This window comes from Rhea pennata, chromosome 15 (assembly GCF_028389875.1).
Source record: "Rhea pennata isolate bPtePen1 chromosome 15, bPtePen1.pri, whole genome shotgun sequence".
Taxonomy (NCBI): domain Eukaryota; kingdom Metazoa; phylum Chordata; class Aves; order Rheiformes; family Rheidae; genus Rhea; species Rhea pennata.
Window position 1 is genome coordinate 10567893 of NC_084677.1, and position 23930 is coordinate 10591822.

Consider the following 23930-nt stretch of genomic DNA (forward strand, 5'->3'; position numbering starts at 1 on the left):
GGCTTAACCTAACACCCGTGACACCCCGTATGCTTTCAGCACGTCGGCTGACTTTCACTGTTCAATAAACGACCGTTTACAAAAGCAGTGGAAACATGATTATAAAAATTGAGTCATTTATTGCATGTCACTTTCCTGAAAAAGAAGAGAAAAAAAATGCAAAACATTCTGTAAAAAGAATACATGTTCTCACACGTTAACTGTTCTACAACATTCACGTAATGTAAACACAGATTTTCTGTAGAGAATTCTGGTTAACATAATCACAATCTTCAAATAAAGGAAAAAAAAAATCAGCAGGCCACTTAAAAATACTGTTCTCTCGGAGCCACGCGGCTCCATCGATTCACGTAAGAGATAAGAATCACAGTAAATTTAAAGGGTAGTAGCATGTAAAACTTTCTGAATGTTGTATTTCTGCATTATAAATAACTTGTTTAACTCAAGCATTCACATTTTGGAACAGAAGGAATACCATTCAAGATGCTTGTAGGCAAAAATGCAAGTACACGTTTAAATCAAGGCTAAGGCCCAGCAGCAGCACTGGTACCACAGTGGTGACTACCTGTGTTAGAGATGTACATCCCTCCATGTTCGGGCAAGCTGGTGGTTTCTTCCAGTATTTATTCAGAATTCTTTTATCTGCTTGTTTTTCTTTTCTTTTTTTTTTCCCTAAACCATTTTGGCCAGTTATCTAGTGTTCAAATGCAGTTGCTATTTCAGAGCAAAAGATCTAAGTCTCTTCTCTAAAATTTAGAGGAACAGTTAGAAAACTGTTGCATTTTTTTCCTGCAATGCACTGTTTCAAAATACTGACTTAAGTATTTCTTTTGCTTTGGTTTTAAAAGAGAAGTGAGTTGCAAATGTGTAAAAATCGCTCCTCCTCCCCTTAATCCCCCCCCAATTCTTAAGCATAATTTAGAAAAGGAATGGAATCTCAGCTCTGAGCACATATTACCCCAGATCCCTGGAAATATTAGGATTTAACATAAACATCGACAACCTTGAAACTCTAGCAGCAATAAAGCATCCTACCATTGACTTTTTGGACGGGGTAATATGGTACAAGTAAGTTAAATTTCAAGTCTTGGAAACTTTAAGTCCCACAAGCATAGCCAACATTAAGAATGTAAGCATTCATTTCAGAGTGCAGCGTCAAGATGCTTGTCAGCTATTCAGTTTAAGTGCCGTAGATATTTCTACTCCAATCTAGTGGTTCTGGAAGTTTCAGGAGTCAAGTTCTTCTGGCTTTCTGTGGTTTTCAAGTATGCTTCTGAGCTTCTGCTATCTTTCTGATTAGGAAAAGCTTGTCACGACTCTCCTGGAAAGAGAGAATAAAAAATACACCTTTTAGATAAACAGAAGAAGGAATGACAAATAATATCTACACAGCTCATTTCTTTATTAGAAATATAGTGGTGCACTCACTACATGCTAAGATGATCAGCGGCTCCCCACACTATCATCAGTCGCCTAAACAATTTTAAGTTTATAATGGTCTGGACTTCATTCACCTCATGTTAGGTCATGTTAACAGTTCTGTATTGGGCCTAGTAAAAACATCTGATACACATCTAAAACTTCAAAACTACTGCCAAGATAGCAGTTACGAGATAGGAAGTCCTTCACAAAGCAGTAAGAATGTTGCTCCTAAATCACTTACTCTTCAACAGCTCTGCTCAACCCACTGGTTTTCTTACAATGCTATGTTTATATGCAATATTAAAAAAAAATACACTAAAAGAGGAGCTACCTCCTAGAAAGCTTTGAAAGCCTTACTATCAAGGCTAGATTTTGGCTTGAGCAGAGTTTCTCAGAACATGTCAAATAAACGCCATCAAACCAATGCATGATAGCAGGCTCTGATGGCCTGTAAATAAGCAGATCTGCATTGGCAACTTTTTCCAAAAGATCCATTAGTGGTGACTTGCTCCATCTCTTGCTGCATGTACAGTATCTGTTGCAGGCAATGCTGGGACCTGCACTCAGGAAACAGAGATGGAGTTTGTGTAAAACGGTCGAGGGGACAGAAGGCATGAGCTTCAGGCCCTACTTTGGCAGGATCAAACAAACACATAGGAAGCAAGACAGTGGTTTAAGAACAGGGGCACCACACCACAGAGGCACACCCTGTCCCAAACGTGTGTGGGTTGATATAACTGGGCCTTGCTGCAGTTGCTGCTGATACCTAAGTAACCAACCAGACTGAAGAATGCTTTGTGCTTGGGATTCTTCCCGTATAACTTGTAAGACTTTCTTCATTGCCTGTCCAAACATCAAATAATTGGAAGACTAAGAAAGTTGCTGTTCCTCTGCACGCTTGATCATTGAGGCAACACACAAAGAAAAATCGAAGCAGTGCAAAGAGAAGTCACATGTCAAATCTTACCATAACCAGTTGTTCCCTCAGCTGGTCAACAACTCGTTTGTGTGCTCCAGCCAAGGCAATGAAATACAACATAACGAGGCTGCAAACAGCAAACCAGCATTACATGTTAGCATCATACAAAACACAGAATTAGTCACAAAAAGGCTGTTACAGACCAGAATAATTGTCATTTTGGGCATTCACTTCAGATAGAAGAGAAGCTACTAGGGGGTTGGACCCGGGGGTAGGGGAGGAAGCAACGTATAGCATGGAAAGACAGGGCATAGCCATGACTGAAAGCATCTACTGAGACGTTTGTGCTAACAGCAGGGAGAGACAGAGTGCTAGAGGTTGCAGAGGCAGGACATTCTGCAGATGTTACAGACTGTGCCCCAACAGCTGTTTCTAGACTGTCAGTTCCTGCCCTGTTCTAAAGATACAGGGGGTAGGGAATGCTCCTTGTGGTTTGTAATTACGGTAAATAGCTACAGAGTAAAATTGCACGAACTCCTTATAGCTTGTATTTCTGATGTAATTTGTGACCCAGAATATTATCCACAGTACATGAAATCACAAAGAGCAGTAGCAAGAACTAGAATGTCACAAATGCCTATGTAAATAACATTTTTTTCTCTTCCAAATAATAAGGATTAGGGTAGCAGTGCAACTCCCTGTCCATCTGTTATACAGGCTTTATGATAAACTATTAGAAACAACTTTGGGACTGAGTTTAACCTTGCCTTCATCCCAAAAATAACAACCCACCACCAACCAAAACAGAGGACTTGATATTTCCTGTGTACACAATGACAGCGCAGGAGAACACATAGGCATGTGTTCAGGAAAAAAGGGTGGGTGGAACATGAAATAAATCACATGGTTTCTGAAGTGCAGAAGTTACAGAAAGTCTCATGTAACAAGGTTCTAAGATCTGAAAACAGTTAGTTTGCACTGAAACAAAAAGCAATTCTGTACATAAGTTAAAAAGAAAAAAGAAAAAAAAAAAACAAACCAAACCATTTTTTTTTAACCTAAAAAAAGTGATCAATTACTGGAATAGGTTGCCCAAAGAAATTATGGAATCTCTATTCTTGGAGAAATTCAAAATCTGACTGGACGTGGTCCTGTGCAACCTTCTCTAGCTGACGTTGCTTTGAGCGGGGGGGGGGGGGGGGGGGATAGATTAGGTGATAACTAGAGATGCCTTCCAACCTTAACCATTCTGAGTTTATATGGAATTCTACCTTGCAGAATGACTGTTTTTCACCACGGTTTGTGGACAGGATTTGCGACCACAGGGCTTAAAGAACTTGCAGAATGATTGGAAGCTAATGCTTTTGAGAAAGACACGTGAGGAGTACGGGACATCCAGGAGGACAGGGAATAAAGCTAAGGAATGTGAACAATGGGCAAAGACATAAGAACTGAGGCTTGCTATGGGCTGTGATGCTTCTGACTGCAGACAGCAAGCGTAGTCTAATACTCGTTTGGCATCAGTTCAGTAAGGAAGGAAATGAACTATGCTGCTGCCTGACTAAATCAGATCTCCAGAGTACTTACCACATAATCATAAAAAAAGGTACTGCAAAGGCTTCTGATGCTATGCCATAAAGGACCTTCCGCAAACCAGTTGGAAACCCAAGTATGGTATCTGGAACAACTGCCCAAGAAGTGTTAAAATTCCTGAACGGCCCACACGCCTTAGAAGAAGGCATACTGGCAGAGAATCAGAAGAAGAAAAGAGATGTTGCACCAAAACATGAAGATTAAAAAAATCCAAAATAATCCCAACACTATTTTCCCCATGGTGTAAAAATACTTTGTCTTTAAAAGAGTAATTTTTATGTCTATGGACTAAGTAATACAATTTATTAAACACAAACATATTTTATTGTAATTTATCGATCCAAGTTGCATGTCTGCTTTTAGAGAACTAACAATCTTAGCATTAAAACAAATGCCAATTTCATAAAAGGTAAAGTGTCACTTACTGTGCTATGCTGATTGCTAAAGGGAAAAAAGCCAAGATGAGCCCAATCAGCAGCACCACCAAGAAGAAAAAATTGGAACTTGATGCTCTGATAGGCCTAGTTGAAGGTTTACGTGTGTGAATCAAACTAATCTGAAGAGGGAAAGAGAGCAAGACTAAATATATGTAAATATATAAATATCTAAAAATATCTAAATAAATATACCTAAATATATTAAGTCCAATTATACTTTCCCCACCATCTCAGTTTTCCATGCTCAAATATGTTACTAGCTACCACTACATAATCTTCTGATGTACATGGACTGAAAAGGGCTAAGGCAGAAACAGTTCACATTCCAGTAGCACCCAAAATCTCCTATTTTGGGTCAAGGGCTTGTCCAAGAGGGTCTCATACACTTGCACAAAGTCAACAAATATCAGTCATGTGGTATATGATCTAGGTCATACTCTTTAGTTTTGAATTACCAACAAGAAGGGGTGAACATGTATTATGAATTTGCTGCACAGAAGGAACTGTCTGGTCATAAAGTAAAACATCTAATATGCAAAAAAACCAGGTCTTGAACTTCCAAATCATCATGGCTTTTCCATTTTGTTTAGAATTGAACATTTTTTACTTTTACTTAGTAAAATCTTGTCTGAGTTCTAAGCTCTGTTGCTAGCAAACAAATCATTGCAAAAGTGTTATAACATCAGCTTTACTATATAGTATAATTTTCTTATAGAACTAGAAAATAAGTTGCTGCAGCAGTCATTAAAAATATTGTTTTTGTTGATCATTTTAAGAAAAAGTAGAGTTTTACTTTGAAAACAGACAAACAAAACAAACAAACAAAAACAAAAGAACATGGAATTCTATTACCTCTTTTCCAATACACTGCATCCATGGCATTTTGGTTTCTTCAAAGGTCAACTTTACTTACAAAAACCACAGAGGCGCACTCAATTATCTTCATTTATCATACACCTTCATTACCTTTTTTATATAAAAGACGATAAAGTATTTCACAGTTGCTATTGCTGGAAGAAGTGGTGAATAGTAGGTTCCAATCCAGCAGATCGTCTGCCCGTAAATGATTTCCAGGACGTTGTCAGGAATTCCAAATTCCTGCAAACCACACCACTTAACTGGCTCCCAAGAGCAGTAAGTAACTAACAACCTAAAACAAAGATCATCATTAGTTCAAGAGTAAAGTTATGCAGTTTAGCTGAATCCTACTTATTTGAAATATGCAGAAATTTAACATTAAAGCATTAGACAATGCAACTAAAAAATGCCTGAAGAAAGATTCAGATATGAGAAACTACACAGCTATTTGACCAGGAAACAGAAGTAATCAAATCACCAGAAGTTTGTTTCCATTTTATTTTAAAACTGGAAATCTGCTTTGAAATATGGGGAATAAATAATGGAAAAATGAAACTTGTGTTTCATAAGTCATTCTGCAAAAGCATGCTCAAAAGGTTGTGATACTCACTTTCTAGGAAAGTCCACAATTAGAGTCACACCCAAAATTATGATAAAATCAAATATCAACAATTTATACATTTCTTGCCCAACTTGAGATTCCCAGCACTATAAAAAGGAGCAGAAAAAACAGAATTAAAGTCTAAATAAAAAGTGGGGAAAAAAAGTCAGTCACTAAACCAACAAATTTCTAAATCAGCTAACACCATGAAGTTAAAATTCTATTTACTGCCATTTCTAAAACGCTTTTAACTGTTCTAGCACTTCTAAGCCTTTTCTCCCTCTCCTTCCTCCTCCTTTTTAAAGAGGAAAGACCTTTGTCTCATTGGTGCAAAACGCTGTAACACAAGTAGTGTCAAAATGCTGCTAATTCAAATAATCTTCATGGTAGTCAGAAGGTCTAGGTTAAGCTGATAATCTGTCACTGGACCAATACTCAGAGTTTTTAGCCAAAGGAAGGGTGTATGATATGCATACAAGAACTTTACTAGTTTTTATCAAGCAGTAAGAATCAGCACAAGGCATAACATGAATGGCAACCCTAGATCTGATTCTGAATCCCATAGGCAAGCAAGTCGCATGGAAAACAGAATCTCTAATCACAAGTTCAGATGATTAAAGACCAAGATAAATCTGCTTACAGGATAGAGTTCGTAATTGTATCCACAAGCATTACACTTGTCAGTGGCACAGTAGGAGATCTGATTCCACAGCGAGAATAAGAGAACACCGATATTGGCCAACCGCACAAAAACACACCTGGAAGAAAGGCAAAACTCAATTTCAAACCCTGTAAAAAAAGAGCCATTCTAGCACCTGACTCAACTTGCACAGGAGCCCAAGGAAGCTGCACGGGGCTCTAAATGCGAAAGTGTTACACAGAACTTTAACAGAATGATCAGCTAGAAAACAAACATATTTCTTTCTTCAGTAATAGGGAAGGTGAAAAGCAACTGAACCTGCTGTATGCTACAGCACATTGCTTCATTTCTCATTATTGTTCCTACATCATTTCAGTTGCTGACCGTGAACTAGCAATGGGCTGCTATTCTTTCAAGTGCTGGTTTTTTTCAGAGGTCAAATAATAATTTTCTGCGTGCAGTACTTCCTCTTGGGTAACTTCACACCTTCAGAGGCACTTAGCCAAATAGCAAATACTAAGCACAGGGACTTGACAGAGCTCAGATGCTTCAGCCTGAATCTTACCACTTTTTTTTTTCACCAAATTCCAGTTCTTCATGCCTTAAAGTATCTTTCACCCTAAAGCTCTTAACTTCTGCCTTGAGCAAAGCCATGCTTCAGTTTCCGCTCTACAGTATTGTAATACGAGTGAAGTTGACTGCTGCGCACTCATGATTGTTCATCCAAGGAAATGCTGCACACAAAGCAGCATAAACCTACAGCTCTGCAGGCAGGACTTCCCTACTAGCTGTTCAGGCTGTCGAGGATATCCAGCTCACATAGCTGAATGGGACTGAGAGAGAAACCTGGAAACTGAAATAACTGCACTGCACGGTCATCAAAACAGAAGATTGTTTCCAGGTTTAAAATGAAAATTTCCAACTAAACATAGATCAATGTCTTCTTGGCTTCCAGTGCCCAGATGATCTGTTGTAGGGAGCCAAGCCTACCTGTTTTTTGACAGTTGAATGTTTACAATACTTCTACCAGGAAAAAGCTGTTGAAGTGTCCCAGGCAACAAGAACATGCTTACCTCATCAGTGTCAACCTTATTTCAAAGGCTGGTGAATAATCTTCAAGTCTGATTAGAACTGAAAAGATTTGAGGAGCAATGAAATTGGCCAATGTAATCACTATGGAAGGCAAATACTGTACCAACAGATTAGCCTCAAACTTCATATTGCTGCCATTCTGTACAAGAAGAGATGAGAGAAAGGTAACATCACATACAAACAAATATTTCTGACATTATGCTCTCTCCAGCTATCCACAAGCCTTCCCTGTCCAGCACTCAGGTAACATCTTCGATTTCAGCCTCCACCTGTATTTGGAACTACAAGCCTGCCCACTGCTATCTCTGAAGTCTTTCGTTACATTTATTTTCTCCTTGTCCCTTCACCAGTATCTACATCCTTTCTCTCACTATTAATATTTTAGTGCTTCCCCAGGGCTTCTGTCTGACACTTCATTCATTTCCCTGAGGCTTGTGCCTGAGACCTATGCCAAAGTTCAGACATGTCTCTAGCTACTCCCGCTGGCCTCAAGCAGCGATTCTGACTTTCCTAACACCTTAAGACCCTCCTCTACATGCTCACTTCAGTAGGGTCAAGATACAAACTCTTGAAGCTCTCCTCCAAGTTGTTCCGTGCTGCCCTAGCCTCTTCTCTGCCCTCAAACATCTGGCTTTGACAAACATCTCTTTTGTCCCTGTTCCCTGTCTCTCCCTCTGCAATCCTAGCACTTCACAGAAGCTGAAGAGTTAGGTCCACATAGAGCACATCTTTCCCCAGAAACAGCCAGTGCCACAGCATCAATACAGAGGGGACAAAAAAGTGCAGCATCTATTCATATAAGGCTAATTCAATTCCCACGTACTCCAGAGAATGTAATTACTGTTACTTCAGACCATTGGCTACTCTTTTCCAGCTTCTGAATTGTTCCTCCCAACAGTTTGTCCTGCAAAGGGTGAAAAATGCACCCTAACCAGATTCTCTTCACTAATGATGCAAGAACCTTTTCTTCTGCAAAATGCTCCCTGCTTAAAGTCTTCCTGTTTCCCCACACCACTGTAACTCAAGCCACAATACAGATCATAATCTTTACTAGCCCTTTTCCTTGTTGATCTTTTTTTTTCAGCTGAGCAGCAATCCAAATCAACAAACTGACCATAAAGAAGTTTATTTTACTCCATATCAGTTCCCTGAGCTAGTTTACTGCCCAGACACACCAACATTTGTACCAGCAGAGCACAGAGGTGAGAACAGTTACACAGGGAGAAGAATGAGGTCTGCTTTTCTTGGCAACTGCACTAGCTTCAATGTACAACACTGTAATCTCTGTATCTAAGGGAAGACATCACTGCTCTTTCTGATACATGCTTCTTGATACTTCTCACTGCCTCCTGCTAAACCAATTCTGCCTCTACAGAAAGCAAGTCTTTTCAGATGCCTTGCAAGGAAGGAGCTATATTAAGACACTTCATTCTTTTGCAACAGTTCCTCTTGCTCTGATCACCAGTCCCCTACTGCAATTTGTCCTAATGTCATTTTTGATACTTACATTGGAGATATTTTCCTGAGAGAAGACAGTTGCTCTATAAATAGAATAAAAACATCCTGATAAAACTGCGAGGACAATAATATTTAGAAATATCCTCAGTGAGTAGATGCGTAGCTTGTCTTTCATTGTCCTGTCAGCTATTTTTTGCTTCAATCTTTCTTCTTCCAAATCTGTCTACAAACAAAAGAAAAAGAATATGCAGTTTTTTGATGCAGTATAAAATACTGCCACTGTGTATCCTTCCTCCAGGTGGCACAACCTACAGTCTGTTCCAGGACAATCACTCCTCAGTCTGCCTAAACCCTCTGAAGTGAGGGTGCCCTTTTATCGACTTATATTAGTCCATGCAGGAGCGGAAGCCTCAGTCAGTGTGCTCAGTCTCCTCAGGTTGGGGGCCCTCTAGCTGAAAACAAGTGTCTGGTAGTTCTCTTATCTTTACTATACCACTAATAATAGACAGACTGCTCTCAGACAGCTTGGTACTAAACTGTGAAACAGGTAAATCAGCCCACTCTCATATTCACACCTCTACAGATAGGTAAGCAGTCCTCAGACTTACAACTCAAGCTTGTTCTCTTTGTGAAGGGAAAAAAATGGAGATAACACAGAAAGAAGCATGCCTTTGAGAAGCAGGTCAGGTGTACTTGCTATGTTTCACCTCAGCTGATGCAAAACTGTGATACTGCCTGTGAAGGCAACAACCCAGTAACTTGGGCACATCCTCAGCAAGTTAGGTATTTTTTGTGGATGTCTTGCCATTAAACAGTAATATTAAGGGGTGGATTTTTCTAAAAGTATGGGTTATGCAGGCAAAAGAGCACGGTAAGAGAAGGAGGCTCTGGTTATATGATAAAAGATGACTGTGAACTTTACTGGAAAATAACTTTACAGTAATTTATGAAATCAATTATTATTGCTTTGTGGTTTGATGTAGAAACATGTTGTGACTGGCAAATATCTTTTCAAAGGTCTGTGTTTCACCACACAAATCTCTGTTTTCAGTGTACAGGCAGAGGGCAAATAAAGTACTGGTTTCACCCGAAAGGCTTTTCAGATTCTCTCTTCAGAGAGCTTTATGATTTCAGACATGTATTAAATACCTATAAAAATATAGATACAGCTATGTCCCATAAAGACACCTTGTAAAAAATTTGCAGCATCTTTTAGCAGCAACAGTGCACTCAATTTCTATGAAAAGTGTTGTCTGCATTTTATTTCTCCTCAAACAATTGCTTAACATACTGCAGACTTATAACTCAGCATACTCAAACAGATTCCCAATAGTACAAGGGTTCTGTCCACAGCTAGAATAGCTTTTCCTGTTGGATTATGTAGAAACTAACACAGGAAGCATAACTGTATATAAAACAGCAGTTAACAGATTGGCTTCAGTCCCTGGTGGATGGGAGGAGGGCCTTCAACCTCAGCACCAATCCTCATGTTGCACCACAATTCTCGCTATTCAGAAAGCATGCAAGAGGATGTGGGTTCCCACTGGCCCTGAATATACGATGCTCTAATTCTTATCCCCAGTCCACTTGTCTGTCCTACATCACTCTTTGTAGCCATCTAAGCTGTATCAAACCATAATGTAAGAAAAACATGAAAGTTACTCACTTTTAGCTCATATTGCAAGCTGCGATGTTTTAGTCGTGCTGCATTTAGATCTGTAATGCAGAAGTCCCAGCCTGAAAAGACTTTGTTACAGTAACTCTGAAATTGATTTTCACCATGCACCAAGTTCTGCTTAAATCCTTCCACAGACCTAGAGAAAAATGTAACTTTACTTAAAAAGAAGCATTTCACCCACAGAAAAACAAAAAAACCCACAGCTCAAGCAACCACACTCAAAGGCTAAGTGATTCTTCTAAGGGCAACCAGCCACATTTGCTTTGTACCAGCAAGTCTCTAGCAACCTTTGATGTGAGCTTCTGCAGCAACCAAAGCCAACTGAATCCAGGACTGATAGGAACTACTTCCCTTTGCACTTCGCCACACTTGCATGTTCTCACCTCATTCAATGCTTTGCTGACATTGCAAAGAACTGGCTCAAGAAACTGAGCTGGAAAACTACCGTATCTTTTTTTGGTTCGTTGGTTTTAAATAATGTATATTTTTGAATTATTAGTTTTTTCCTGGCTCAGCTCCGCAAGAGCCAGACAAAGGTTACTGTGGTGCTTCATCCTCAAAGATACAACAGAATTGGCAGAGGATTCTCCATTTCCATACAAAACAGCTCTGTAATCCAGCGTGCTCCTTATAGGTAAGAATGCAATCTAAGCTCTGCAACAGGTAATAGCAAATAAAATATACCACCATCTTTACCTTTTTATTATCCAGAGCAGACTTAATGCGAGGTAAGCAAATGTAGACAGCAGGTATGCTAGTGGTAAGTTGTACCTAAAGATACTGATCCACGCAGCATCTACTGTGTAATAGCCATAAAACAAACTTGTCATCTCCAGGAATCCCTGTTAAAAAAAAAAAAAAAAATGTTTAGATAGAATTTGTAACAGCAGCAAGAACAACTCAGTTAGCTCTAACTTGCTTCTAACTAAGCATTTTGTACACTTGTGGAAAAAAAATTACTACTGATGCCCCAAGCAACCTACGGCAGCCTGTAGCTTCTAAATACTGACATTACCTCTAACAAACTAACATAGACATTGTGTGCTTAAATCCCTCCCTTCTCCAATCAAAGAGCCCTATGACAAGGACACAAAGACCATACACAGAGAGCGCAGTAGGAAACATGCTCCAGAAAATGAAATGTTGAGCAGCTGGGAAAAAGCAGAACAGGGTGCAGCATGTGACCAACCAGGCCTCAATGTATTCTCAGTAAAAGCCAGTTTGGAAACTCATCTTCCCAATGATACTTTACCATTTTACCCCAATTATGCCTTACCATTTTTCAAAATTATAAAAACATCATTCCCCAAGTAAAAATCTTTTCACACTTTACATACTATATGAGACTTAAACTTTGAAAGAATATCTGATCACTTACAGTGCCAGTGAGCAAATCTTTGAGGTAAGCATAGAAGTAAACAAGACCTTTATTACCACTAGGTGCATAAACTGTGCAGTGAGGTTCTGCCAAAGAAAGATAGGAGAAGTCAGTAGACTACTAATGCCCATTAAACTGTGAGATGAAGTCAGTTCAAACATGACAAGCTCTTACAAAGCAAATGCTCATCTTTTGGGGAGCTGGGAGAGGACTGGAATCTTACAAATGGTAACAGAACATGGAGAAGATGGTTACCTATGTTCCTTGCAGGAATTTTATGAAAGCTACTGTTGAAAATTCCATGTTTAGAAATGACAGTGGGAACAGTAACCAAACTGAACATCAGGATAAACATTACAAAATTCAGTAGGACCAGAAAACGCAGAAAGGAGAAGTAGGATCGGATGCCAGTACCAAATTTCCCTGGGAATAGAAGAAATATGTGCGAGTTACCAAATAAAATACATTTTAAAAAAGTAAATATAAAAGGAATATAATTTCAGTTACACTGAACTAAGAAGAAATATTACTGATACTAGTTTTAATTATTCTGGGTTCATAACAATATAACTGAAATTGAAACATAACCTTATCTTTTCATCCAACACATTTCCATCTACTCATCCATGAATTTTCTTATCAGCAATAAGGGAAGCAGGCCACTTCTCAGATGCATACAGTTATATCTGAAACTATGCATATACATGCAAAACTACTGGTAACAGAAGCAGCTTGAAATAGCAGAAATCAACATAAGACAAATACCTTCTATGCTGCGAATATCATGCCGCCAAAGCTCCAGGTAAGATAACAACTCCTTGGCTCCGTCAAAGATTTTTTTCCATGACTTACGGTTATTTCTTTTCCACTGATCCCATTCAGATAAATATTTTATATTAGCCTGATAAGAGTCCCTAAGAAACAAGAAACAAGAAATATAACTACTAAGCACAAGAACTATTTTTTCACTACATGAAAAGGGGCCTAGCACAATGGAGCCTACTTGGAGCCTTCAGTGGGATATCACTGTGCAAAAAAGTCGGGTGACGTATGCTAGCTAGCCCCATCTTTTTCTCGTTAACTGTGACATCCTGTTAATTCAATCATAACAAGTGCTCTCACAAGAAAAAAACAACTGACAATAGTACAACATAGAGATGTGCAGCTGTACTTCCCGCAAGGATGTTTAGTGAAGTTTCTGTTGAGAATTTCATATTTACAAATGGCTGGAAATGAAATGGAGATGAAATATTCTAATAATATGCTGCAAACTAGCACCAAGGATGTACTGCAAACTGTGTTGTTTTTTTTTTGGGGGGGGTCATTTTTCAGGAACTCCTGCTAGATTTTCATACCACATGCATACATTTTCACTGTAAAAAAAATGCTGCATGGTCAGGAAGAGGAGCAAGGAGAATTCTGAGTGGCCACAGCCTGCATTTTGTTCTTTCTTTTAGAAAGTCATACATGACAACAAACAAAACCCCCTAGCTACACAGCATGAAAACTGTCTCGCATGCAGACAATGCTGTTCCAGCCTCTGATGCCACTGAAGGCAGCAATGAAGCACCCACAAGGAGGCTGCACAAGAGTAGAAGACAGAGGCTCCAGTTTTATAAATACTTTGTACATAAAATGACTTAAGCAACTCACTGAATTACTTGTGCACAGCGTGAGGAGCACAGCTAGTGTCAAGCATGTTTTATGTTGACAAGAGTGTCCCTAATCTACTCACCTGAAGGTAAAATTAGTATTTTGGCAGGAATCTAAATTAAACCAGTTTGCCACAAGCAAAGAGCCAGCAGATGACCTCATTTTTAAGTGCGAGCCCAGCAATTCTCAAAAATATCCAGGTAATGGAAACTACAGGCTTCAGCATGCAGTGCATTAAACAGGCTCTTTGAAGAGCTATACGGCCTCTGTCTGCTCTGCATTTTAAGCAGGGGTGTGGGCTGCACGCTCGGCTGTGTTACAGACGATTAGCATCCAGTTCTCAGCGCACTTATTATCAAGCATTTTGCGTTGGCAGCTGCTGCAGAAGCGCCAAGAGGCCCCAGTCAGAGTCTCAGGGCGACAGAAGCTGCAGCTCTGTCTTGAGGAACTCGGCTTTATACAAGCACCTTCACACAGGCCTCCGTGCTTCAAGCACTCTCCTCTACCGTGACCCTGGTCTTCTGCAGTTCCTCTCCACAGCCCGTAGGATTAAACTGCTCAAAGCCAGACTGTAACAGAGCTCTTTCCCAGGTCAGTTTTCCCTCCGCGGCCCTTCTCATTTCCTGCTGCTCTTGCAAGCAAATGAACTCTTGCTCTGCCCAGAGGACCAGATCCTGTTTGTACCATCACCTCTCCCGGGTCCACAACCACAACCACAACAGGAAGTACCTAATTTAAAGGTCCTGCTGCTCTCTGAGAGTCTTGTACAAACACACAGAAACTTCCCTCTCCTCGAAAGGGGCTTGCCAGTCAGACCAGAGACACCGGCCCTTGCTGGCTGGAAAGCGCAGGTGGGGCGAGGCACGCAGCCCCCTCCCGCTGAGGGCCGCCAGCGCCCGGCGGCAACGAGAACGAGGGAAGAAGACAAGCTGGCACCAGAAAGCCCTTCCCATGCACAGAGAGCCCTCGGAGACAGCGCAAAGGCTTTGTGCTCTGGGGGGCGATTTGGAGGGGAAAAGACGTGCCAGGAAGACTCATTCCGACCCCACAGACTCTGCGATGCTATGAAGAGCGGTCGCTAAGGATGACGGCGAGTTTCACGGTGACCCTTGAAAGCACGCGGCAGGAAGGCGGCCGGCGAGGAGCGGCGCGGCGCGGCGCGGCGCTCACCTCAGCTGCCTCCTGTGGGCCATGCAGAGCGGGCGCTCCCGCGGGGCGCGGCGGCCGGGCGGCTCCGGGGCGTCCCCGGCGGCGGCGGCGCGGCGCCTCCGCACGCACAGGGAGCTCGGCAGCTCCTGCAGGAAGGCCGCAGGTGCGGCGGGCGCCTCCTCCTCGGCGGCCAGGAGCCCTGCGGGGCGGAGGGAGCCGGCGGCGGAGCCCGGCTCGGACATGGCCCCCGGCGCCCCGCTCCCTCCCGCAGCACCGGCCGCCCCGCAGCGCTCGCCGCTGTCCCGCCGCCACCCCCGGGCCGCTCGTAGCCGCGCGCAGGCAGCCGCCGCTCGCAGCCGCCGTTTCCGCAGCCGGCGGCGAGGCGAGGCGAGGGCGAGACTGAGGCTCGCGGCTGGGGCCGCCTCCCCGCGCGGGCTGCTCCTCGGCGGCGCCGCCCGACGAGGCGGGGCGGGGCGGGGCCGGGCGGGGCCGGGCGGGGGCCCGCGGGCCCTGAGCCGCAGCCGGCCTCGCGCCCTCCGCTTTCGCGCCCTGAGGCGCCGGTGTCCGTCGCGGACCGGCTCGGCGGGCTCTGCCCCCAGCAGCGGCGGGGCTCGCGGCCGGGCGGGTCTCCCCGGGGAGCTGCCCGGCCGCGGCGGGAACGGGTCCGTTCCCCGGTGAAATAGCGCCGTGTCAGCCCGAGCGAGAAGGTCGGCAGGTGCTTGGAGCTCTTGGTTCTCTGCGGCAGTTAGGTTGTGCTAAGCGTCCCAGAGAGACTTGTTTTGTGTGTTAATTCTTACCTTTAATGTGAAAATACTGCTTTTCTGAGGAAAAATACGGAGTAAAATAGAGCCTAACAACGATTTTCGCAGTATCGTGTGTGAAAAAATAAGTGTTTCAAGTAGTTTGGACCATGTTCTGACAGTTAAATTCATAAACAGGTTTTCCAAACTTCCTCATTCGTTTCCTTCACTGGTTGTGAAAATAAGTCATCAGTAGGTTTCAGGATGCTGAATCACACATATGGAAAAGACACTCCTTAACTTCTCCCACCTATGCCTTATTATCCCAGGTAGGTATGTGGTTTTCACATTGCTTTATTAGTGGTAATAGTCTGTATAGTTAGCTCAATTTTCTTCATGGTAAAAATACAAGATTTTATTGATAAAAATGTAAATTGACATCCTAATGTACTCAAAATAATTCAGATGTACCTGATTATGATTGATAAGTTGGTGTGTTGCTGCTTGAGGTGTATTATTGCTGGAGGAAAAAGATGCACCTTATCTCTTTGGGGGACTGTGAAATAAATAGGTGTGGATTTACAGCACCGTAACTTCCTTACTGAGCTAAGCTATGCTTCAGAAAGACCTGTTGTAGATACTCGTAGTACCACATTGATGTGTTAGTCTACAATATGAATGATATCTCTTTTAGCTATTTTCCCATGAAAATAAGCTGTAGCATGTCCGCATGTTCCAATAAGTCGCTCTCCGGGTTCTTGTACTCTAGTACAAGAGGGCAGGAGTTCAAGCCTAATGCTCTTCTCCTTTTCACAGATCTGTGCTATGATTTTTCCCAGGCAGGAGCTGCTCTAAAGCAAAGGCTGATGCCGCATCACTGCCTGCTGCCTTCGCGAGAGGCTGGGCTGCAGGTCAGCTTGAGCCTAGTCGGGGCTGGCTTGTTTGTAACAGAACTTCGATGAAGTCTGTTTACACTGGTAGTTTTGGATCATTGACTGGATATCACATTTCCTGTACTTCATTGTGAAATACCTTCTAGTTGATCATTCCTGAAAATTCAGGAGTTGGAGATTAAAACCCTCAGTAGCATTCTTGAAAAACCATTTTGTATTGTTCATTTTTTGTGCTAACTCTGCCATACATACACCAGATACATATTTGTTTTGCACCAGCACAGCCTAAGCACCCATTCTTGTTGGTCCCTTGAAGCCATCCAAGCGTGGGTCATCTTTGTGCTAGGCTGTGAATATGCAGCAGGGCTGGTTCTGCCTTAAGTAAGAATATGTACAGTCTAGGACTTTCTTAGTGATATCTGGGGTGTCAGGGCTGCTTTTTATTCCTTTTCTTACTTCTGAGAATACAATCTTAAGTGAGAAAAGGGGGGAATAAACTGCCTGATTAGTAATACTGTCTTTCTGAATTTCTGTGTGCTTTAAAAGTATTGGGTTAGTGACCTTGAAAGAACAGATTAAAGTAAGATTGGATGAACTGAGGAACAAGGTTGAGTTCTGCAGAATTTTTGTGAAAATATTTTCTAGTTTCTCTTTTTCAATTGAGAAAGCTGTTATACAGTTTAAATTGTTTCAGTGCGTTTTGTGGATTACAGCAGCCTTAGATGGGAAAAAAGGAAGTCTGATGAGCTGACTCGAATGGGTGGTGCTGCAGGAGTCTGTCAGGGATATGCAGGGAGAGTGATAGCTTCCTCCGTGTGGTATTTGTCCAATATATTTGTCCAATATCTTGTAAGATATTACAAGAGCAGCTGTTTGTGCTGAGCACAGAATCTGGCACAACACACTGCTTCCCATGATGCCAAAGGTCTGGCCCTCTCGTTTAGTGAAAGCAATTGTTTCCGGGGCACTTTCTCTCATATGGTTCTTCTTCATAATGACCCACCTCCAAAAGGCTTTTAAATATTTTGGAAATTACCGAATGATTTGTTTAATATTGGGGGACAGTAGGAGGTGGTTCTGTTTGACTACTACCGTGCTTTGCTGTGTGGTCTGCAGCATGCAGGCAGCTCCTAGCTCAGTACAAGAGTTTACAGACAAGTGCTCTACAACCATGCCGGGAATGTTGCCTTGGGCAAAACATAAGAAAACTTAAGTCAGTGTTGAATATGTCTGGTACAGGATAAACATGTTTTATTCAATTTAAGAGCTGAAAAAGCACGAGCCACTTGGTAAAAGTGATCCTCAGGTGTTAGAACAGCACAGCTTCAGAACTGGAAAGCACTGAGCAAATTGGTTTGTAACCAGTTCCACACTGACTGATGAGGGTGCCTTTAGTTCAAGATGTTTTTTTTTTCTGCTTTAAATTTGCTGACCACAGAAGTTTCTTAGAAATGCTTTCTAGAGGTTTTAAGATGAGCCTTGTAGGAGAGAGAAAATATGCTAAAATGGTACAACAAGCCATATTAACACAGAAATGACTGGGATTCTGTAAATCTGTACAGTAAAAAGGGGAAAGTAATATGAACAGAGCACAGGTCTGGTATAGCAGAGTCAGTTCTGCCCTTATCCTATTTACCTTTTCACTGGTGTCCTGTTGCAGTGTCAGCTGTTGGCCCCTATGTTCAATTTGAGGATGCTTCTCTGCCTTGATGACAGCAGTATCCTTCCAGGAAGGATGCTGCACTTGCCTGGCAGTGAATATTAGGTGCACAGTTGCTCTGGGGAGAAACTCCTGCCATAAGCCTAGCCTAAAAGCGTGAACACGTTGGGAGGTGTGAGCAAGAGGCACTAGGATACCCAGCACTTCATTGATTTCTCTGTATTGCATGCTGCCTAGTCACCGTCTGTAGCTTTGTCCAGTCCATAGTTTTGTCCATGTCTGCTTGAAAACAAGATGTAAGGAGGGGAAGAGGAGAAAAAATGTCAGTAACTATGTATCTCACAAAAGGAGAAAAATTTATGTAATGGTCCCTTCAGAAGACAAGAAAACAGAGCTGGTATTAAATTTCCCAGCCAAGAGCTGCTGTTTACTGCCTGTATTAGCATGAACTAATTTTTTCACCTCTAGATGAGGCCTTCTTGTAATAAAGCTAAAAACATGCGGTGTTGAGATCCTTTTTTTCTCTCTGCTCTACAAATGATTAATCCAAAGATTTGGAATCCAAATCCCAAGTCTAAGAATCATTTCTTGCTGTCCTTTAATTGTGTTATTGCAATCCAGGCCAAGGACGAAGTGTACTTTATATCAGGGCAGTGAAGGAGAGTGAATAGCTTCGAGATCAAGTATAGATAAAGCAACATATTCTACCACAGGTAAAGTGAAAAAGACGCTTTTACGTTTTTCTTTTTAAAGCATAAGCAGTGAGGGCTTCCCTTCTCCCTTTCTCGCCAGAGGCGCAGGGCTGCTGAGCCCGGGACGGGGGCGGGACTGGGAATCCGGGAGGAGCCGGCGCAGAGTGACCGTCTGCAGGTGCCTGCCCCCGGGTGCTTGGCACAGGCACCTGGCGAGGGGCAAGCTGGGGCCTGGCTGCGCCTCTCCAGGAGGCAGGCAGGTAAGGGACCGGTGCCGGGGGTCTCTGGGGCTTGGGGCTGTGCCAGGTTCTGCTCACACTGCAGCTCTGCAGTTTCTGCGCTGGTTTCTGGGGCTGTTTTCCCCAGCAGCTAAAGGCAGTGCGGTCACCTGGGGCTTGGCACCGGGGAGGTGCTCGCCAGTGGGGCCTGCAGTGGTCGGAGCAGGGGCTGCGCCAGCGCTCTGACGGTGGGAAGGGAGGGTGGCTTCTCTCTGCCCTGGGGCTGGCAGTCTCCTGAAACAGCCTAACAGGCTCCTGCAGTTTTCTAGCATTCACCATTCATTTAGAGGAATGTAACATTTGGGGCTGGACTGCAGGTATGCACGGGGTTGAACTCTGCTTCTGCCAGCCCAGGGGTGAGCAGGCACCCAGAGTGGTGCCTCATGGCACATCACAGCTTTGTCTTCCCGTTAGTCACAGAAGAGGTTTTGTTCTTTCCAGCTGGAAGTGTTGAGCCCATGTGGGATTAACTGTCACAGCAAATTTCGTCCTCCCTGATGTGTTTAGCCAGGAAGCTGCGCTTCAGTTTGAGAGGCATTACACTGGCTTTGCGGGGCTTGCTTGCAGTGTGACGTCTGTTCTCACTTTGCTACAGCTTGTGTGTTGGAGAGTGCTTGCTAGTGAGTGATATCACCACATTTTCCAAAAGGTAGGTTGCGATTTTCATACTTATAAAGTGTAATGGGAAGCCAGAAGTGTGTATTTTTTTTTGTTAAGAAGGCAGCAAAATCTTATGTTTAAACATTCCTGTTCTTCCTAGTCAAGTGTTCAATCAGTCCCACAAAATGCGTAGGCTTACTTCTTAAATATCATCCTCTTTTCTTCATCTCCAGCATTTTTTTTTTTTTTTTTTGCATCATGCCTAGTTTACAAAGGTTGAGACATTTCCAGGCAGAAGACTGAATATAAATAAAAGCCAAGCCTTCACACTCAAGATTTATTGCTGAACCTCTGTCCCTAGTACACTCTGTTACAGTGCAGCTCAGCTACAAGCAGTCAGTGCAGGGAGACTGCGTTATCTTCTCCTTCCACTGACATCGCATCACGGTGGTGGTCTCAGCTAGTCCTGGGACCAAAAGCAGCATGATCCTTCTGCATGTAGCAGAAGCAGCAGTCTATTGCTCCAGGCACATTCAGGAGGCTGACTGAAGTGCGGGTGCCATGTCAGGGCTGTGTCATGTGAGCAGGGATTGGTGTGGGACGATGGTGGCAGCTGGCTGACTGTGCAAGGCAGTGCCATTGAGATGGCACCTGTTCCGGGCTGATACAGCAGTCCTCTGTCCAATACAGTGATTTTCATTTCTTTTTTCATTTCTTTTTCCTCTTTTTTTTTTTTTTTTTTTTTTTTTTTTTTTTTTTAATTTTCAGAGTTTAGGGTGTGGGTTGTGTGAAAGTCAGGAGGACTTTTATTCCTGCCGGGAAAGTGGTGAGATGTTGTCGTGCTGCTGCCAGGAACTGGAACTTTTAGGAGGTGCTCCTTCTCGTATTTTTGAGAAAAGACCTCTATAATTATGACTTGTATAGTCCATAGCTTCTCTATGTTCATTGTGGAGGAGAATCTTAACACACTAACAAGATACAAAATATAGCTAAATTAAAATACAGTGTCTGAAGTAAGTATGTAGTTTATGTGAAGTTACTTGTCCAGCAATTTGGAAGTAACTTATAAGGATTTTTAAGAGCTAGAGTAAAACTCTGAAAATGTTGATTCTCTTCTGGTTAAAACAAGCAAAAAAAGCAAAAACAAAAAACCCCAACAACCCAGCTGTTTTCTAGCTTCTTAGCTGATTCACTAGAATATAGCAAATAGCTTTTGTTTTCCTTTGGGGTCATCTTAAATGCTGGTTGCGCAAATTGTAATGAGATGACAATATCCTAACAGGAAGTTAAAAATTACAAACAGGACAATGACTTTTTTTTTTCTTTGGCTCAGCAACATTGTGTGTCTTTAAAACATTGTTTATCATCTAAAATTATCATGTGTGTATTTTTCATAAGATTTTTTAATTGAACATGTGAATGAGACTCCTGTAACTGATGCCTCTCATTAAAGTGTAATTTGAAGCTTGCATTTAAACTGGTAGGTGTCCATTACAAGTGCAGAATAAAAAAGCTTTCTTTAAGGCAAACATTTAGAACTATTCGAGTAAACCTGGTGTAATGGGCTGCCTTTTGTTGAGAGTGGAAAATTAATTCCAAACAGGTACACTTGAACCCCCACCCCCTTTTTTTTGTAACCAAATGTTTCCTCTGAATACTAGTAGCTGGTAATGTTGATTAATAGAAAGACTTTAAGAGCTTGTATTTCACAGCAAGATTTAATCCTGTTATACGCAAAGAATGCAATACTCTGAAGTTTGGAAATTCGCAAGTTGACTTGCACTGGTATGAAGTGATGATTTTCTTAGCATTTTTTTTCATGGTGATCAAACTATGAGCTAGGTAATATCCTTCAAGTGTTACGGATATAATACGTAATTCTGTTCACGCATCCCATTCTTGCTATTCTTTCCTCTCTATGCTAGGTATACTGTTTTTAGTATTCGGTTGGCTATTTCTGATTTTAATAGTTGCATATCCCTGATTGTTCCTTTTCACTAACACTCAGTTTTCCTAAAGGATTAAGTTGGCAGCCTAAGGTCAGAAATAAGAAAAGCAAAGCAACAAGTAGCAAAGGCAAAGAAGCTTGTTATCAAAGGGATCTCTGGCAAAAAGGTTAGATAATACAAAATTAGTGTGCTATGTACTTCAGTCCATGAGGATTATGACTGTGTGGGGCCTTTTAAGAGGAGGAACAGGTATTTGTGGTAGATTAGGGAGAGTACTATGAATTTCACAGAATTAATGAAATGTCTGAGCTTTCATCTACTGCCAGTAAGCAAAAACTTTGAAATGTGTCCTTACAGCACTTAACTAGGCGCTGAAGTTAAACTATAAAATTGTTATGATGATTTTTTTCAATGTTTCAGGAGCATGTTTATTGCAGAGATGCTTAAACTCAGGTGAAGGAGTAGAGTCTCATTATTTGAGACAGCATGCAAACATGAAGTAGCTGACTCCCAGAAAGCTCCTTTCCCTTGTCTAAGCAGCCACAGCTGAGAGAAGGGATTTATCTTGGAAACAAAGTGGACAGTATGAAAACATTATAGTCTTACTGTGTTTGGGGTGGGGGCAGAGGAGGAATTACGAGAGATATATTCAATGGAAAGGACAGAGCAAACAAGTGAACAGGTGCAAAGATTGGCCAAGGAGCAGATAAGGGACTGAGCTCAACAGACTGAAGCGATAGCCAGAGAAGATGGGAGCAGCCAGCTAGGGGCAGACATAGTTCAACAGTAGGACATTCCCCGTGTGTCGGATGGACACTACTTGGCCTGCTCCTGCCAGCCTGCCCGGCTTCTCTGCAGCCCTATTCTCACCAAGAAAGGATGGAAGGGCAGGAAAGGACGAGGTCTGGGTTCTGGTATGTAGCTTTATACTATAGGACTAGGAAACATGTTCCTTTGTGAGCTTGCGGTCCAGCAGGGTGCTAGGAGAGACAACAGCATTGTGACTCTCGCCCTTCCCTCCCCAGTTTGTTGCCTGTCATTTGCCCCTCTGCTGGTAAGCAGAGCAGTCTTTACTGCTATCGTGTGTTGTCTTTCACTGATCTGTAACGTAGGCATAGTTTACATTACTTTAGACCCTGAGTCAAATGCAGCAATCATCATTGGTGCCTGTTAATCCTGCTGACAGCGGTGCAAACACAATAGAAGGCCAGTAAAAGGTAGCATTTGTTGGTAAAGACCAGGTGCTGTGGAAGTTTGCATAGAAGGTAAATGTCCTTCCCTTCCGTGTGTGATTCACACTAGTTTCATTGTTAATGTGTCAATTTAAGATCAGGTTATCTCAAGTGTAGTGCTTGCTTAACCTCAGTTTACAGGCTTCTTAAATTTTCTGAGAGACCTCCTAGGTTTTTGCAGCTGTGTTGAAACTGTTGGGAGTGAGACTGTAGAAGAGTAATGGAACCTAGTTCCTAAGGCAGCATTTAGCCTAACTTTAATTCTGGTCTGTCTCTCAAACTCACTTGCGGATTCGGAAATCAGTCTGATTTTTCACTTAGAAGCTGCATAGAACATGTGAAACAGGAAAGGAATTCATTAATAAAAAAAAAACTTAGACAACAACAGTGAGGAATTGTCCAGCCATACTCTACAAAACTAGATGATCTTTATGATAAGAGCATCATTTTTCCACGATTTCTATTTCCTTCTTTTGACGTTATCGAGTAAGCTATGATGTTGGGTTTCCTTGTAGTTCTGAAGCTTATTGTTATTTGCATTTGTCTTAGTTTCAAGATCTGTATAACTAGAATTTGCTTTTTTTCAGTCATCCTTGCTGAGGCATTGCAGGTAAAGGACTTGAAGCAACTTGATACCAGGACAAAGTGCTAGTTAAGCAAAGCATTCTTGTTTGATTTTCTAAATGAGGATTAGTGGCTATAGCAGGGAATTATTCAAACAGGGATGGATGAATCTATCTAGAATATTTCATTAAGGCTGTTGGTTTGTGATGTGAAGGCACTTATTTTTCTGGACTTGATCCAGAAGCACTGATCTGCAGTGCTTGGAATTTCCTGTTCCGTACCATTACAAGGTGAAGGAAGTGTGCGCTTAATGATTTAAATTGCAAGCACCCACTCTCTACTTATCCTGTAACTTATTTACATATGGATCTTAAACCCATCTAACCAAAGAGCTTCTCAGTCTTCAGATGACTTTGTGTCCTTATCTCTGTTATCCAGAGGGGG

At 42.1% G+C, this 23930-nt stretch overlaps 1 protein-coding gene across 1 annotated transcript; it reads right to left on the bottom strand.

The window, feature by feature from the left end:
- Nucleotides 1-129: 129 nt before the first annotated feature.
- TMC7 (transmembrane channel like 7) lies at nt 130-15120 on the bottom strand. The gene is given in 15 exon segments (XM_062588602.1): nt 130-1321; nt 2390-2468; nt 3929-4084; nt 4360-4490; nt 5338-5521; nt 5840-5937; nt 6471-6588; nt 7544-7701; nt 9070-9243; nt 10687-10834; nt 11395-11540; nt 12077-12162; nt 12332-12499; nt 12842-12990; nt 15008-15120. Coding segments are annotated over 15 exon segments (1995 nt in total). The 3' UTR covers nt 130-1234.
- Between the last annotated feature and the right edge of the window lie 8810 nt (nt 15121-23930).